Genomic DNA, 18,006 nt, shown 5'->3' with positions numbered 1-18,006 from the left:
TTTGTTGTGTAACCTTGTAGGATCCATTCTATTGGGCTTTGGACTATTTAACTAGTCCAAAGATCATTTGTCGTATCTAGCACCAGACAATGACGACCTTATAGAATGAACTAATTATCTCCATAATAGTGATCCTTGATATATCTAGTAATTGCACTTATCGAAGACATAATTCCTTCAATATATATATATATATATATATATATATATATATATATATATATATATATATATATATATATATATATATATATATATATTTATATATGGTTATTTTCATTATACATACGAAGTATATTTTTAACATTTTTACTAGTAAACAATTACAAAAAGAATATTTCTTCTTTTAAAAAATAGAATATTAATGGTTAAAGTTATGTCTCCGCGGATGTATTGGTTAAAGTAATGCAAATATTAATATATGAAGTGAGTAATTGAAATTAAAACACCGGTTTCTTGTGCCTTTCTAAAAAAGGAACTATACAAATTGGTTTGTTTGGTTTTGGACTTTTGGGATGCTATTTCATAAAAGCGTGGATATTTGAATTCGTCAGTTACATAGATTATGGATTATATTATGCTTATAACTTTACAAAGAAAAGTGAAAGAGCTTCATGGTATAAAGTAGGGTTGAACAAAATTATGCGAAAACATGATCCAAAAAGTAGAGCACCTGATCCAACAATCATAATGTTTCTAATACCTAATCCGATTAATCGTTATTATGTATGGTTACCTGTGACATTTTAAAATCAAAGTGTATGCACTAAATAAAATTAAACGTGTATTGGTAACAGTCACATATTAGATGTAAATTCAACACGTCACCATCTACATAGATTGTGTATTGGTAGCCAAGTAACCAAGTAACCAACACACATTTGATGTGAAATACATAACGTCACCACCTACACAAAATATCTATACAAATTAAGTATGGATGCTAAGGATGTATGATAGTAAAAATCACGATTCATTCAAAATATCAACCCATAGTGTAAAAATTTGTTATTTTATACGAAGTATATCTTTTTTTTCTTTTCAATGTTAGAAATAATATGACAACTAATTTTGAATATAACACACTAATAGCTAGTCCAGAAAAACTCCCCTTTCAAGGGCAAAAGACAGGAAAAAACGAAAGGCCAAAACTTGCCAGCATCCCTTCCCCAAGCTCCATCGACAAAAAAACGAGGAGAGAGAAAGTGTGTTTAGCTTCCTAAAGTCGTAGTTACGCAGTTTTGCAGTGGATATTACTGCCATTTATATTTTTATTTTTAATCAATTTTGTTAATTTCTCTCTTCTTTCTCCGCCAAAAACTCTTTGTTTGGAGGAATGGGTTGCTGCTAACCTACTTACTTCGACGCGATCTTGATGCTTCACTACTACGCCGATTTTCGATTGCTCTTAAACCCTAATTGTTTAGCAGGTAATTCTCTGAATTGAATGAACTATTCCCTTTTTTTTATTATTATATTTTGTTGGGTTTTATGGAACTTTTCTGGGTATTTTTTTTTTGCTGTTTTTGTGATTGGTCATATTTTGAATTGCTTTGATTTTGTCTGTTGCAAACCTTCCGCTCTTGATTTTGTGGGTTTTGTTCTAGTATTGAATTGGGCGTTGGTTAATTTGATGCTATGTAATTGAGAATTGTGTGTGTTTTAGTTGATCCAAGTTGCAATTTTTCAATTTTTGTACGAAACTTGTTTTGATTGAGTTGACGGGTTTGAATTGATTGAAAGGTTGGGTAGGATGGAAAGAAGCAAAGAATTAGAGATTAGGAGGAGACCCTGAAACTAAATTGTGGCAATGAATTGTTAATTGTGTCTTTTAGAGCTCTTAGATTATCTAGGTTGGGAAGTTTTGCGGTATTGTAAGCTTAGGGGAGTGGATATTTTGGTAATATTGTTGGAGGAACGTTGATGGAATTTCTGCCAAGAATGAACCTCAGTGAATAGAGTAAACTGATTAATTGGAGTTGAGGACAGTCACGAGTGAGTGAAAAGACAGCTGGCATTCGACAATTGATGGTTTTGTCGTGTGCTGTCCCTAATTTTCTGTGCAGCTGTTGGAGCTGTAAGATACTAAGTGCTTTACTCTGTATGGAGGAATTTGTAAGAATTGAAGATAAAAGCTTTGAGGTGAGGAAAGGAAGTAGAAAAACAAGCAAATTAACTTGGTTGTAGCTAGTCATTGGGGAAGAGGGTACAAGGCATTTATGTAAAGCTGTTATAAAATGCTAGCACAAAAAGTATCTATGAGCTACCGTAGTCTGTTAAACCAAAATACGCCAAAAGCTTTACACTGTCGGGTCAGTTATCCACACATAAGATTGTAGAGTTTAATCTGGAACCGGTACATGTAAATTTATGTTGTTAATCACAATATCCATAAAGAATAAACAACACAAAAGGATAGTTAAGTTGGAGATTTTCAGTTTTCTGTGTTTCTGTTACATAAAAAGTGTTTGGGATTTGTCTGAAGTAGTTGATAGTGTGAGTGACAAAACTGGCAACAAACTCCATGTAAAAATTTAATGTAGAATAAGATTAGTGGTAACAAGGAGATTTGAGGGTTTACATATTTCTTTTATTTAAATATTAAAATCAAACTTTAGGCTTTTTTTTTTGGTCTTTGATAGTTTGATGTTCATGGTGGCTCTATGCTTAGGTTTCACTGTTGGTTCTGAATTCAATTTTTTTTTTTTTTTTTTTTTTTTTTTTTTTACTTTGGTTGTGGTTTTCCTCAGATTTATCTGGACTCCCCTAATATATTTCTTAATTTCTAGTGCTTGTGGGCATCTTCTCGGTAAGCCTGGATATATATATATATATATATATATATATATATATATATATATATATATATATATATATATATATATATATATATATATATATATATATATATATATATATATTTGAAATGAGCCTGGATACTGCCTTGAACTCCATTTATCATAAATGGTTGAATAATATTTGATAAGCAAGGATTTATTTTCATTGGCGGATCTATAAGGACTTGAAGGGGAGCACTTGCATCCCCTTTTTGCAAAATATTTATGAAATTCAAGGTAAGTTAAAAAGGAATCTATTTCATATACAAATTTTTGCTATTCTATTTTAAGTAAATTGATTCCTAAAAGATAAAATCAGACAATAGAAATCCTTAAGTTCTAAAAAATCATACATTTTCTCCATATAAAATGCTAAATGATATATTATCTCCATTTTTACACATATTTCCATTTTTAAAATTTTGCAACGGTTGCACTTTATACACTATTCACACACTCTTCTGTACCCATATGGTATTGGATAGGGCGATGTGGAGAGAGAAAATTCACATCAACGACGTGTCGTGATTATATATACCTTTTTAATTTATATTCGTTTTAAAGTTTATTTTAGCCCACCGATGTTTTATGAACTGTATTGTTTTCTTTTGCTAAAGTTTTCTCAAACCTTTATGTTTTCAACTTAACGTTTTAACCATTCTTTTAAAACTTTCTTGAATTTTATTCATGATTCTCCTTTAAAACTTCCTTAATTTTTCTTAAATTCTCTTTCGTTTACTCACCTGTTTTCAAATTATTTTAAATGATGATTTTGTTATGTCCGTTTCTTTATATTGTACGATTCCTTATGACGATTCATGTTAGCCTACCCCAAATCATTTTGGGGCTAAGGCTTTGTTGTTGTTGTTGAAAATTATCAATTAAATAGCTAAATTTCCTTTATATATTGTACATCTCATCTATATACAATATACAGATAGATAGATTACCTTATCAATGTAGACCTAATACTTTTCGCTTAATGGAAGATCCCTTTCTTCATTGCTTTTGAGTTACCAGCTCAAATTGAACCGGCAATTGATGAATACCTTACTTTTATTATTTGGAATTTTTTTAATAAAATAGTCGAGTTTAGACGCACCATGCCTGTCACGAGTTCTCAAATCTGAATGACATTTGTTTATTCCATCCTTTTTTTTTTGACATGCTGTGTGTGTACGTAATGATAATGAAATTGTATCAAGTATTTTTTTATTTATTTATTTTTTATCTGAATGTACACCACTTATTATTTCAGATAGGAATATTGTACTGTATGTTGCGTGATGATCAAGCGATAAGGTATTTTATTTATTTGTGCAAACAACTTGCAAACTGCTACTCATGGCTCGGAGAGGAAATCAACCGAAAAGGGGTATTGATCAGACTTCTTCAAAGAGTAAAAAAAAGGACCCAGATGTTAAAGGTTTTGTTGATGAGCTTCTAAGTGGTGAACATCTTAACTCTCCGCTGACTGACTGTGCTAGTAGGACCTCTGCTGCAGGAGATGGGGGGAAAAAGAACAAAAAATCTAAAAATGTTTCCAAGAAAGGTGAGCTGAAGGTTGATGGCGTAGCATTTGGCTCCTCAGTCCCTGACAATAGTGTCTCTGGAGAGAGTATGGAAAAGCTTTCAAGGGACTTTAATACATCACATGTCAGTAACAGTAGCTCAGGAAATCATGATGGTGTTGATAATCATAGCGTAAATGGATCTTTTATAGCTGGTAGAACTGATAAATTGGAGATTTTTCGTATGATGGTACTTGAAAACCTGAGACATTATGCCCTGTCTATCTTAAGGATATCTTGTGGATGGCTGGAAAGGCAACAACCAGTTTTCGCTGCTGTAGTGAGAAATGTTTACAAAGTTCGTAAGTATATACAATTAAAACTTGTTCACACATATCCTGTTGTTCTGAAGTGGCTTTTCCATCTCGGCAACATTCTGCTCCTTGTGTCAATGGTTTGGTTGGATTGTGCTTTTCGTGGCATGGATTCCTTTCTGCGGATGGGAACAACTTCCTTCTTTTCTATCCTGTGGTTCAGCATACTTTCCGTCATTGCAATGATTGGGATGTTCAAGTTTCTATTGGTGTTGGTAAGCCCTTTGTTCACCTATATCATTGTCTAAACTTTAAACTGGGTCCTTTTCATTATATATATATATATATATATATATATATATATATATATATTTTTATTTTTTATTTTTTTTAATATCAACTAATTATTGACCTGGGCAATGCCCCGTTCCATTATACATTTATAAGTTTGATCAAAATTAATTAAAAATGGTTAATGTTGAACAATATTTATAAGTGAATGAAAAATATAATAATCTTTCATTAATATATATAAGATGTGTCAAATTTAAATTGGTAGGTTATACATATGAATAGTTTTTCAAGTAAACTAAACATTATTATAGAAAATTAAAGTCATGTCAATGAAGAACTTTCAAAGTGACTAAACATTACTACAATTCAATGTGGTGAGAGAAGGGTGATGACACATAGGGTGACACATGGCGCATATGTGGCACCAAATCATAAGGAAGGGTGACACATGGCGTTAGCAAGTTGTCCATATGAGTTTTAATAATATTATTATAGATATAGCTTATAGATTCCATGCTTTCTTCTGCTCAAGGGGTTTGTTCAAGTGTGTTTCACGAGGCTAATCTAGATTTAACATGTACATATGAGGGGTTGTTCGTACCAAATTTAAAGTAAATAATATTCACCTCTGATCTTTTGCAGCTATGTATTTTTCTATCTTTAATTACCCCACAAAATAAAAATTCTGTATCTGTGAGGCCATCAAGGAGACAGGGACATCCTAAAGGAGCGTACTTGAGCATTGTCTAGAATAATGTGGCTAGATTTTGACATTAGTGAATTTGTATGGTCTTCCAACTGTTTTAAGAACCATATTCACTGAATGTTGATATTCATATTCGCTTGAAGGAACAATTTTTAATTTGCTTCCATGATGAAAATGCAACTACAGTACCCATGTTTACCTTATAGGATTATAGGATGTACCACTTCCTTAGTGACAAATTTCTATGCAGGCTTTTGCTGCATTAATTGGAGTTTTGGTGGGCTACATCATTTCATTGTTGGTAATCTTGATTACTGGAGGAGTATTCCTATGGATATATGGAAGTTTTTGGACGACATCTCTTGTCATCGTTCTTGCCGGTGATGGCTCTTAATCTTTTCACGGGTTCGAATTGACTTTCTGTCTTGGAATATTCAACTATTTTTCCATAAATTTGACATTCTTCTGGTTCACGTAAACTATGCAGGATTGGCATTTATATTGAGTCGCGAACGCATTTCCTTATCAGTTCTTACTGTATATTCAGTATATTGTGCTTGGGCATATGTTGGATGGCTTGGGGTGCTTTTGGGTTTCAATCTGTCATTCATTTCAAGTGATGCACTTATATACTTCCTGAAAAATAACATAGATGAACGGAAAAGTAAGTCATCTGAACGAGCAGATGGAGTTCAAGGTGATCGAAGCTTTTTTAACGGTGAAGCACAGTTTCAGTACCCGGACGTTGGTTCAGGAAAGTCAATGGATCGTAATGCTGGTGTTGCTTCTACCAGTGGGGCTGATTCTGAGATTACATCTGAAGATGAAGTTGTTCGTTTGTTAAATTGTACTGATCACTACTCAGCATTGGGCTTGTCTCGGTATCAGCAAGTAGATGAGTCTGTACTGAAGAAAGAGTACAGAAAGAAGGTACAATAATGTTCTGTGTTTGCTTTTGGGTGATGGGTTTATAACCTTATATGTGTCTCCATATGAAATTGATTACCACTTGCACTATTTTGGGATGTCCCAAAAAGTTGCCACCTTTCCTTTAATAAAGTATAGTTTATGATTTGATTTCTTTATGTGACCTTACTCAAATTAAGTGCTGGGAAGATGATAGAAATAACACAACTGTAGTAATGAATATATGTGTAAAAAAGTCATACCATTAAGTTGTTAATCATGGAACATGGAAGGATTGTTTGGGATTATTTCTCATTGTTTGGAGGTTCCCTGAGCACCATGCTTGTTTTTCTTTTTAACACTATTATTCTGCTTGTGTACAGCTCTTTAATATATATACTTCCTTTTCAGTAATTTTTTTTTTTTTGTTATATCATCAGGCTATGCTTGTTCATCCTGATAAAAATATGGGAAATGAAAAGGCTGCAGAAGCTTTTAAGAAACTTCAAAATGCATATGAGGTAATATACTCTTTGTTCTTTTGGTGTTATGCAGAGTTTAACTATAGCTTCTTATAACTTGTTGGGAAGTTTACTGAAGTTGTATTGTTCTTATAGGTTTTGCTAGATTCTTTGAAGCGAAAAGCTTACGATGATGAACTTAGGAAGGAAGAGTTACTGAGTTATTTCTGCCGGTTTCAGGGTTCTCAAAAGGTTTGATTTGTTTTTATAATTTAGATGTCCCTTTATACAGATTTAGTTCATCTTTGGTTACCCTATGATTTGTCATCTTAAGAGCAACTGCAATCAATAATAATCTGTTTGGATCTGACCAATGGAGTGTGGGAGGTCCAAATTTTTGCAGCCTTTTCCTTTCACCTCTATCTAACTGGAATCAGGATGGTTACTCTTTAATATACCTGCTAAAATATGTTATTTGAAGGCAAAAATGACTAGAAATAAAAATACCTGTAATTTTACAAGTAACATATTGATTCTAATAGATATAGTGGTCTAGTCATAGAGTACTAAGTTTTAGTATTCTCACGAAAAGGGGAAAAAGCCCCTAATAGCAAAAATTGATTGTAATAAGATTCATGGTGCACTTCTCTGCTTTGGCTTTCCAATGTTTATATTTTACACAATTTTCTTCATTAAACAATTCATTATTATAATTTCAACATTCCAAGAAGAAACAAACTCATTGTCCCTTCATTTGGACTCACTTCTATTCAATTGGGAAACTTTCAGTTTTAACATGAGCTGATTTTGCAATGAAACTTAAACTAAGCGTGCAATGTAAGTTTTTAGCCTTAATTTTGGAATATTTTGATTTGCAGAGTGGACGTCATGGCTTCTTTCCTAATGGTTTTGCACGCTCAGAGGGGGATGGAAAAGACCCTCTAGGGGAGGCAAGAAGAATTGCATGCAAGAAGTGTGGGAGCTTTCATATATGGTTCCAAACAAAGAAATCTAAATTAAAAGCAAGATGGTGCCAGGTTTGTGCTGTTTATCCTAGTTTTTCTATCACAGCTCCTGTAGAGAACAACTTACCTCTTTATTATTGATATGTATATGCTGATTGCGTATAAAATGCTGAAGGATTGTGAGGAATTACATCAAGCTAAAGATGGGGATGGATGGGTTGAACAGTCTTCCCAACCTTTGCTTTTCGGAATACTACGGAAGGTATTACAGACAACTCATATTTATATCTTATGATGACATGGTGCTGATATTTAGTTTTACCTTATTTTTCGACCTCCTCCCTTCTCTCAAAAGCACACAAAATGAAAAGACGAGGAAGATATGTAAGCTTGTAGTAGAATATTATGTTGAATAAATGCCGAGTGTGAATATTTCTGTTTCATGCTATTGTCTCTCACATGAAAAAGATGCATTTATTTTTGCTCCAACTGGAGGTTTTTCATTCTGATTTTGATGTAAACAACCTGCAGGTTGATGTACCTGTTGCATATGTTTGTGCCGATGGCAGAGTATATGATGCCACTGAGTGGTATATATGTCAGGTATATATCCTAGCCCTTGTAGGAAACTCGGATTCATGATGTATTGGAAATATTATCTGTAATCAATATTTTTGAATTCAGGATGAAAATTTCAATTTTTTGTTCCCTGCAATGATGCTATGAATACTTGTTCATTGTTTGCAATCTTTGCATCTTCCATGAGCTTGACTTTCTACTGCTGCAAATTTTCATTGTAGGGAATGAGATGCCCGGCTAACTCACACAAACCAAGTTTTCATGTTAACACTAGCGTAACAAAGAACAGTTTTGGGAAAGGATCATCTACATCACATAGAGGTGGTGGGGCGGAGGCAGCAGCAGCAGCAGCAGCAAATATGGAAGAAAATATGAGTGAGGAAGAGTTCTTTGAGTGGTTACAGAACGCTATGCAATCAGGAATGTTTGAGAACTATAATGGGGTTAATCCGAATGAGAGTTCACAAAGTAGCACAAAAAACGACACAAAAACTGGTAGTGCAAATACTAGTGGTGGTGGTAGTGCTAGCAGCAGTAGGAAAAAGAAAAAGGGTAAAAAACCGTGGTAAACTTAACCAATCTTCCTTTTATGGACCCATCTTAATTCCTGTGAGTGAGCAGGAGAGAGTGTAAATGATACCCGGTCTTGTAATGTGGTGTGAAAATGTACACTGCAATTGAAAAAGCCATGCGCAGGTTGTATATTTTCTGTTGTTTTGACAGTCTTTAGATTATCATTATACAAGACAGAATGTAATGCTCTGAAACAAATGGCAATTCTGTTTTCCGGAATCGTAAGATCAACAGGCAAAAAAATATAGAAGTTTACCAACCTAGCCTTGTAAATTTAATTCTGAATTTCTTATATTATCTAATCTAATGCAAATTTAAAATGTCAAGTTAAGCGTTGGGAAATTTTGCTGCATATCACTATATCAGTAATTTGTCTATGACCGAAGCTAGTTCTAAGCCAACATGTTTAATCTTCAATCTTTTTAGCACTTCTTACTAGTTTTTGGCTGTGGAAAGTGTTGGGCCTCATTTGATTTGATTCATTCAAATGCAAATCACTAAATGAAATATATTATGTGCTCCTAATAAAATTTTTATAAGGGATAAGGGAAATAATATAGTTATTAGGGTTATAATAAGTAGGATAAATCAATAAAATGGAGTAACATTATATCAAAGTACGCTTGATGTTGTTAAATCGATATGAACTTTGCCAAGTTTATATTGCAGAAGTCAAAAAGCTATCGCAGTTAGTTCTAAATCATCTCTAGTAAGTTAGTAACAATATTATCCCTATTTTTCCTACTCCAGTAGAAGAAGGCGCGCTCCTAGTGTTATCCATATTCCACAGGCAACCCCCAATTCCCCATTACTCAATTCCAATGGAGACCCTTTTTGGTTCATCCTCCAAAGCTACCACTTTTCTCTCTCCTCTCCCTAAAAATTCATCTGGGTTTTCTTCGTCACACAATTATTGCTTCAAATTTCGAAATGGGTACTCATCTTTTGGACCAATTTCATCAAATAAGGTACTTGTTAGAAGGTCATTAATGGTGGAAGCTAAAAAGGTTGACGATAAAAAGAGCAAGAACAATAAGATTGACTCTCATAATTTTGCTCCTAAACCTGATGAAGCTATTGGCCCTTTTCCTGAAGCTGTCTTACTTAGAGAGGTTTACTTTCAATCTTTTCATTAATTTTGCTTCCTATTTTGTAATCTCTATTTGTAATTGTGTATTTGAGATTGTTTGTATTCTTAGTTTCGGCATAATTTTATGATATTTGAGGGTGTTTTTGTTGAGTAATTTGTTAGCTTCTCAAATTTATTTAGCTGGATCCTAATTTCTGCGTAATGAAGTTGGAAATTTCGATTATTGTTAATTTTTTCTGTACATGTAATTGATTTTGTAAATTTTTTTTCTTCCTAGGGTGAAGTACTTTATAGGTTAGCATTGGTTATACTATGTTACTCGGACTTAGCTACTTAGGGCCTGTTCACATTTACTTAATTTCAATTCAGTTCAGTTCAGCTCCAATCAGTTCAGTTCAGTTCAGCTCTTAATTTCCCTCTCACATAAAATATTCATTTCAGCTCAATTCAGTTCAGTTCAGTTCAGCTCCAATCAGTTCAGTTCCAATCAGTTCAGTTCAGTTCAGCTCAATTCAGTAAATATGAACAGGCTCTTAGACACTAGTACATGTCTAAGTGTTCGACTCAGATATTATGTGAAAAGTTTTCATGATTTTGGCCCAAAATTATGTTTTGAAGTGTCATTACCCATGTCAGTTTGTTAGATATATGACAATGGGTACTTGGGTGAAATGAAGAGTCTTGGTAACGAAGTTGTGAGCTCAAAAGTGTGCTCACAATTGATGTTGCTGGAATTTCTAGATTGCTTATTGTAGTTGAGTGATGGCTTCAATGTTCATGATTTCATAAGTAAACTCAACTAAACTACTTATATATTTCCTTGTGTTTTTCAGAAAAATGTTCAGGATGATGGTAGAGCTCTGCCCGAATTTGCTGATGATGAAGAGCGTAAGTGATTTAAATTTGAGATTCTGTCCCTTTGTGTAAAATAAGTTTAGCTATGGCTAAATCTATCTGTTTGTTTTGCAGAAGAACTATTTGAATTTCTAAACCTTCAGCTGGAAAGTGATTTGAATGTTGATCAGAGTAAGCCCATTCAACATTTCAGTTTATTAGTCCATTTGAGAATTTATGTTGGCTATCAGTAATTCAGTATTTCACAACTTAAAGGCCACAGTCCACAAGGCTACAAGTGATGTGAAAGACTATACATGTACTCCTCTTTGTTACCCATCCCCCAAATGAAAAGAATAAAATCGATGAATGATGTTGCTCGAGTGGTAACATTGCTATTACCCTTCTTGTTTCTGGCCATTTTTTTTTTCAGTCCACGTTGATTTTTCACTTGCCAATGCCATGTACTTTTTGTAGTTTTTGACACGGTGATAGAGCAGCTATAAGTATACATTTTAATGCAATTGAACAGATTATAATTAACTAACTAGCAGCTCTAAAACGATGAAACTGAAGTAAGGGAGTTCCCATGTACCATATATTCGACTTTTTTTTTTTGTTCTGTCTGGACTCTAGATTATCTTGCAAGTTTGTGTAGTCAAATTGCACATTATTTTGTGTGGATTCACCGTGTTGCTGGTACTTGTATTTATCAAAGGATAAAGCTATGAACAATTGAACACCATCTCCAAATTTATTTTTTTTTTTGAAAATATCTCCAAATTTAATAGAGGAATAATTTGACTAAAAAATTTTAGTTATAAAAAGTTAATATTTTACCTAGAGAACTTTTCTCCTGTCCAACTAAGTGGACTTATTGCTGTGTGAAGCTGGAATCAAAATGAAGCCAAAATCAGTTGATTTGTTTTAATAAACCCTTGTGTTGTGTGTGTGTGTTTTTGTAAAAAAGTTTTGGGGGGGGGGGGAGCCTTCATTAACTGGGAGTCAATCTAAATACATTATCCTAGGAGTTCTTGCCTTCCTCATAGATATTTCTAATGGAATTTGTACCTGTGCAAGTGCCTATACTGCTATACAATCACTAGTTAAGGAAAGATGAAGGCAGGATAAGAGAAAATAATGAAGAAACAAAGATACTTCTGATTTCTTCTGACATTTCTTTTGCTGTTTTTATGTAATTATCCCCTGTTTGGTGCACGCATAGTAGTACTCTTACAACGTTACAAGTCTAGAGCTAATACTGTGCTTCTTTATATGCCCTTCAGAAGCTATATCCTCATCTATATTTTCCCTTATCTGATACAGTGCGTCACTATGAAGTGGTTTATTTGATCCATCAAGACTATAAGGACAAGGTTGAAGATGTGAATTCCATGATACAAGGTAATTAATTGCAATGTATTTCTTTTTATATCAACATTGCCTTTAGTGTCTGATAGATTTCTTCTCTCATTTTTGACGTCAATGCTTGCTGTTGCAAACTTGCAATGTGCTAAGTGGGCCATGCCTGTTCAATTTCCTTACTGTTGGAGAACTTGAACCATTCCATAAAGCTCAGTAGAAGATTTATGGAGTTACATGTCTGATGTCTCACTACAAATGTCATGTGCATAAATGTCTGTTTGAGTTTCAACAAAATAACACTTTAATACTTCACTAGCCGCTTCAAACGACTTGAAGAGCCAAATCATGATTCTGTGACCAGGTACTCATCGAAATGAAAGAAGTCCAGTAGGGTGGAAGTAATTGTTGTACTAACATTGTCAGCAATTCAAACCATTACCATCGGTTTTTTTTTTTTTTTTTTTCTTCCTGAGAAAAGGCAAAAATTTTGTTTATCAACCAACACCAATTGCAATCGGTTATTAATGCAATTTTGAAACCATCTTTTAGTTTGATTGGCATTTTTGTTTGAAAATTGAAGTTTGCTAATGTAAATTGCATGAAGCAATTTATTTTTTTTGAATTTTTTTTATTATTAATTAAATGACAGGCATAGTGACAAGAAACTAATTAGTTTGATGTAGGAAAATTTGATCCTACTGAGTTTCAAATAAACAGATAAGGACTGCTTGTTTTAGAGGGTTAGACTACAGTTTAAGTGGTGCTATTGGTTTTAACATTGTATGCTTACAGAGTCACACTTTGCTCACTCTTTCAGATTCATGCATGATTTGGGTGTATGATTCTGCAATATTATTTCCTTTGTTTATTCAAAAGAATGCTACATCAGCTATCCTTGAATTTTTAATCTAGCAATGGCATGATTTGGTTGTGGTTTAACACAATGTGACATAATTCATATATATCTTAGAAATTGAGCTCTCTTGTAGGCCTGAATTGTTTCTTAAACTAGACAGTGTTCCTCATACCACATACTTTTGCAGACTTTTTAAGGGAGAAGAAAGGCAGAGTTTGGAGGTTTAGCGATTGGGGTATGCGAAGACTAGCTTACAAGATACAAAAGACAACACATGCCCACTATATATTGATGAATTTTGAGCTGCCAGCCCAGTGGATAAATGACTTCAAGCAGATGTTAGACCAGGATGAGAGAGTGATTCGTCATCTTGTGATTAAAAGAGAGAAGGCGATCACGGAAGATTGCCCACCCCCTCCGGAGTTTCATACACTACGAGCTGACATGACAGATGAGTTTGAAGTAGACTACGATGATGATGAGTTGTATGATGAGGATGACGAAGAATTTGAAGGTGATGAAGATGATACCGTTAGTAATGAAGATGTTAACAATAGTAATGCTATCAAAGGGACTGATAATAAGGGCAAAGAGAACCTAAAACGTGAGCAGGCAATTAGATAAGACCTCAGTATGTATTATCTTAGGATTGTGCTGTCAGAAAAGCTCAGGACATCAGACACAACTGCTAGAAAAGCCCTGACCATTTTGTTCAAGAATGCTGGTAACTGCCTCTGATGGTCATCTCAAAGAGAAATTGATGAATATAATTATGCATCCTTGTGGTTGAAGCACATGAAGCTTGATATGCTTCTACTGTATTTGAATATGATAATGTAAAGCTGTAAGAGTAGCTGATCTGTTTGTGGACTCCCCTGTGGCCCTGTAGCACAATTTATGTTTGTCATCTGCTGCTATATGCCTATTTATTCAATACGAAGTATTTTGGTTGATTTATTCAAGTAGCAATCTTTAGCAGTCTGACCACTGCACTACCTGCTTTGTGACAGATCAAACCTACATAGATGTATGCATGCTTTTATAAGCGAGTGTGACAGATCAAACCCTTAATAACACTTGCTTTGTGACAGATCAAACCTACATAGATGTATGCTTGCTTTTATAAAAGTACTTCCAGGAAAATACAGTTCAAAGCTCTAGATACCAATGCTTGATCCTTGGAGAGATAACACTCAACCAATAATTAAGAAAGCTACTTAACTTTCTGAACCTAGATTAAAATATTATAAAGCAGCATAGGTTTGCCTGAAATTGAACACAACTAAGAAGCCTTAGCATGCATAGTCAATGCCCCACTATCATGCCTTCTAAACCATGTATTATTGGCTCTTGGATGATGAGCTCATAAAAGAAGACGATTTCATGCATATTATAAAGCAGCATAGGTTTGCATATGAAGAAATTATGTAAGGTAAGGCAACAGTGATCATACAAACTGCACAGCCTCCATAAGACTTCCTTAGCTTAACAGCAGTAGATCACAAATTTCCAGCAAAAATGACACAGTAATTCACCTATCTAATTATGAATATCAAAACTTTGACCAGTGTACTCTAAATGAAAATATGTCCTACGGAGTACTTTAAAAATAAAATTCCAGAAAACAAGCACTTGTATTAGTTATCCAACTCACTAAGGATAGCTCAGATTTAGGTAGACAAGATTTAAAAGAAATTAATGCTTCTAGGATAACAATTCATACCCTGTAAGGCTGTAAGTTGTAATGGACAGTCATGTTTCAATCTTCAGTATTTAAAATTGCGGACAGCTGTTGTTTCTTTTCTCATGATATTTCTGAAAGAACAAAAGAGTATCAGACATTTGCTGAGATCCTCTTTCTCGTAGTAACATTAATGAGAGAGACTAGAAACATAGCCTACCTTCTAACCTGCTCCAAATTATCTGAATGCACCAGCTAGAACCAACAGCAATACCCGAGATTTGGTTCAAATGGCAAGATTAACTCTAAGAGTCATCCCTTGAGAGTCTTAATTTCCAAAGAATGTATGTAATTTGTTTTGAGAGGAAAGGGCTGCAAGATTATCACAGTACAGTAGGGCATTTTCTATGTACACAAAAACTAAAAACTCTGTTACAAACTTAGAGCTATAGGATGTATATCATTCCCTAAAAGGATTAGGTTGCTAGAATATTTGCCAATTGTCATAGTAAAAAAGCCAAGAAGGTAGTGATCCTCAACCCAATATACCTTAGCACAGAAGGAATTAGTGCACAGAACATCTGTGTGAAAGTCCTGCTACCATATCCAGTTTATTTATTGATTCTTGGTAGAAAATGTCAGATTTGCTGAATAATGTTCGAACTAAATCCTCCCATGAGGCAATATTTGGAGCAAATCCTTCATCCATCATCCTTTGAAGCAAAACTGTAGCATTATCTGTATCATTCCATTTACAATAGCCACATACAAGACTAGTATAAGAAACCAAGTCTGGGCGCCATTCTCCTGCCTTCATTACATCCATTAGTTGAATGGCTCTGTTGATGTCACCATGCTGACAGTAGGCATTAATTAGGGTGTTGAAAGTAATTTTGTCAGGTTTATTTCCCTTTCTCAACATTCTTCCTACCACCATCAGCGCTTCTTTAAACCTACCCAGTTGACAAAGACCATGTATAGTCGTATTGCAAGTTGTTAGATTCCACTTGATCTCCAGTTTTTTCATCTCCCTAAATAGCCCAAAAGCCTCTTCCAAACAGTTTGATTTAAAAAGGCCATCCAAAAGCTCATTGAATGTAGTTGTGTCAGGTAAACAACCATACCTTCCCATTGAAGTAAAAACCTTTAAAGCCCAATCAACTCGTCCACCATGGCATAGTCCTGTTATAAATGTGTTAAATGTCAAAGTATTAGGGGTGCACTTTTCCCGCATCATACACTCAATGAGATCTTGAGCCTGATCAAACATTTCAACTCGACAAAGGGCATCCACCATGCATGTATATGCGACAACATTGGGTTGACAACCACTTCTTATCATCCGATTCCATATTTCAGATGCACCTATCAAATCCTTGGACTTTGCGAAACCATCTATAAGGGTACTGTAGGTTGTCACATTTGGTATACGATGTCTTTTTTCCATTTCATGGAGAAGTGCTACGGCTTCAGCCATGGAACTATTTGAGCAAAGACCGTGTATCAAAGTGTTATAAGCAACTGTATTGGGCATAACTCCCACCCTTACCATCCGATTCCACACATCACACCCTTCATTCAGTCTCCCTCTAGAGACAAAACCCTTGATTAATGAAGAAAATGTATAAATATTTGGTTCACATCCTCTGGAAAACATCTTCCCTAAAATAGCCATAGACAACTCAACCATCCCAGCATCACATAGAGCATTAATTACTATTGTATACGTTATCTCATTTGCATCAACAGTTTTTTCAGCCATTTCATTCAACAAAGCAAATGCCTCCACAAAGTTGCAATCTCGACAATACCCACTAATCAAAGCATTATAAACCGGTACAACCACACCAAAAGACTCGGCAATTTCCTTAGCTTCCTGGACCTTCCCACCCTTACAAAGGGATGATACAATTGTTGTATAGCTCACATCATCGGGGGCACAACCCTTATTAGACATTTCCTTAAGGAGTTTACGTGCACCATCTACATGACCATTTTTACACAATGCTTTCAAAAGCACATTATAAGTAAACACATTAGGTTCAACCCCATCTTTCTTCATATTACTATACAGGGGATTAATCATCTTAAACCTATTCTCAGCAAGCAAAGCATCCAACAAATGATTATAAATCTTAACCGTCGGCTTACAATCGAAATCTCGAATCCTATAAAACATTTTCAAGGCCTGCTCAGCTAAACCCATATCCTTATAATAACTAATCAAATCAATAAACAACTCCTCAGAACAATTAACACCCTCTAATTTCATCTGCTGCAACAAATACTGAACCCCATCTAAATCCCCATGTTTCCCAAGCTTTTGAACCATGATTCTATAAGTTTCAGGGGTGTGTTTGAAAGAATTTGAATTGGAAATATGCTTAAAATAGCTCAAAGCTAAGCTAATATCAGATTCTTTTCTCAAATTCTTAACTACTGTATATTCATTGAGATTGTTTTTGTTGGTTTCAAGGTAAGGTTTAGGATCAGGAATTGGGTTTCTTTTGTTGAGAAGAAATGGGATTGAGGGTTTTTGAATTTTCAATAATAAGGAGCACCCATCTTTCAGATACATGTTTATAATCAAAAACTCGAATTGGGAACAAAAATTAAGCAGAAATTAACACACTTGCCCAGAAAATGGGGAGTTCTGAAAACTGAGAAATTGTTACCTGGAATGGGAAGCTGCTGACTGCTGTGTTGGGTTTTCAATTGCTGGGGACTGGAGAGTGTGGACTTCAACTTTGCAATTAACAAAGAATGAAGGATGCATAATTGTAGAACATACTAACCAAACTTGAATAAAATTCACTTCGCCTAAATGGGGGTAATTTCATGTTTTTGTTATTTTCAGTGAGTGGGGGCAAGATTGTAATTTTCAGTGATGACAAATGTCGCTTTTTTATTATTATTATTATTATTATTATTATTATTATTATTATTATTATTTTAACGAAAGCGATAACAGAAGTTAACTTTGTGAATAATGACACTAAGGTCTTAATAAGGAGGTTGGGAATTAAAAGAGCGT

At 34.3% G+C, this 18,006-nt stretch overlaps 3 protein-coding genes across 3 annotated transcripts; 2 read left to right on the top strand and 1 right to left on the bottom strand.

Moving 5' to 3' along the window:
• The first annotated feature begins 1,119 nt into the window (after positions 1–1,119).
• LOC145562897 (uncharacterized) lies at positions 1,120–9,405 on the top strand. Its single transcript, XM_081623319.1, has 10 exons — positions 1,120–1,430; positions 4,096–4,937; positions 5,913–6,042; positions 6,150–6,592; positions 7,009–7,089; positions 7,186–7,281; positions 7,908–8,066; positions 8,170–8,256; positions 8,526–8,597; positions 8,795–9,405. Exons 2-10 carry the CDS (start codon positions 4,182–4,184, stop codon positions 9,140–9,142), a joined length of 2,172 nt encoding a protein of 723 aa, XP_081479445.1. The 5' UTR covers positions 1,120–1,430; positions 4,096–4,181; the 3' UTR covers positions 9,143–9,405.
• A 457-nt stretch (positions 9,406–9,862) lies between these two features.
• On the top strand, positions 9,863–14,244 carry LOC145564606 (protein REGULATOR OF FATTY ACID COMPOSITION 3, chloroplastic-like). The gene is made up of 5 exons (XM_081624879.1): positions 9,863–10,258; positions 11,070–11,124; positions 11,206–11,262; positions 12,397–12,474; positions 13,479–14,244. Exons 1-5 carry the CDS (start codon positions 9,968–9,970, stop codon positions 13,913–13,915), a joined length of 918 nt encoding a protein of 305 aa, XP_081481005.1. The 5' UTR covers positions 9,863–9,967; the 3' UTR covers positions 13,916–14,244.
• Positions 14,245–14,892: 648 nt separating this feature from the next.
• Positions 14,893–17,656, bottom strand: LOC145564605 (uncharacterized). The gene is made up of 2 exons (XM_081624878.1): positions 15,193–17,656; positions 14,893–15,106 (listed from the first exon to the last, which is right to left on the bottom strand). Exon 1 carries the CDS (start codon positions 17,548–17,550, stop codon positions 15,538–15,540), a length of 2,013 nt encoding a protein of 670 aa, XP_081481004.1. The 5' UTR covers positions 17,551–17,656; the 3' UTR covers positions 14,893–15,106; positions 15,193–15,537.
• Between the last annotated feature and the right edge of the window lie 350 nt (positions 17,657–18,006).

This window comes from Chenopodium album, chromosome 10 (genome assembly GCF_948465745.1).
Source record: "Chenopodium album chromosome 10, dcCheAlbu1.1, whole genome shotgun sequence".
In the NCBI taxonomy this organism is placed as follows: Eukaryota; Viridiplantae; Streptophyta; class Magnoliopsida; order Caryophyllales; family Amaranthaceae; genus Chenopodium; species Chenopodium album.
This window is presented reverse-complemented; position numbering and strand designations above follow the sequence as displayed.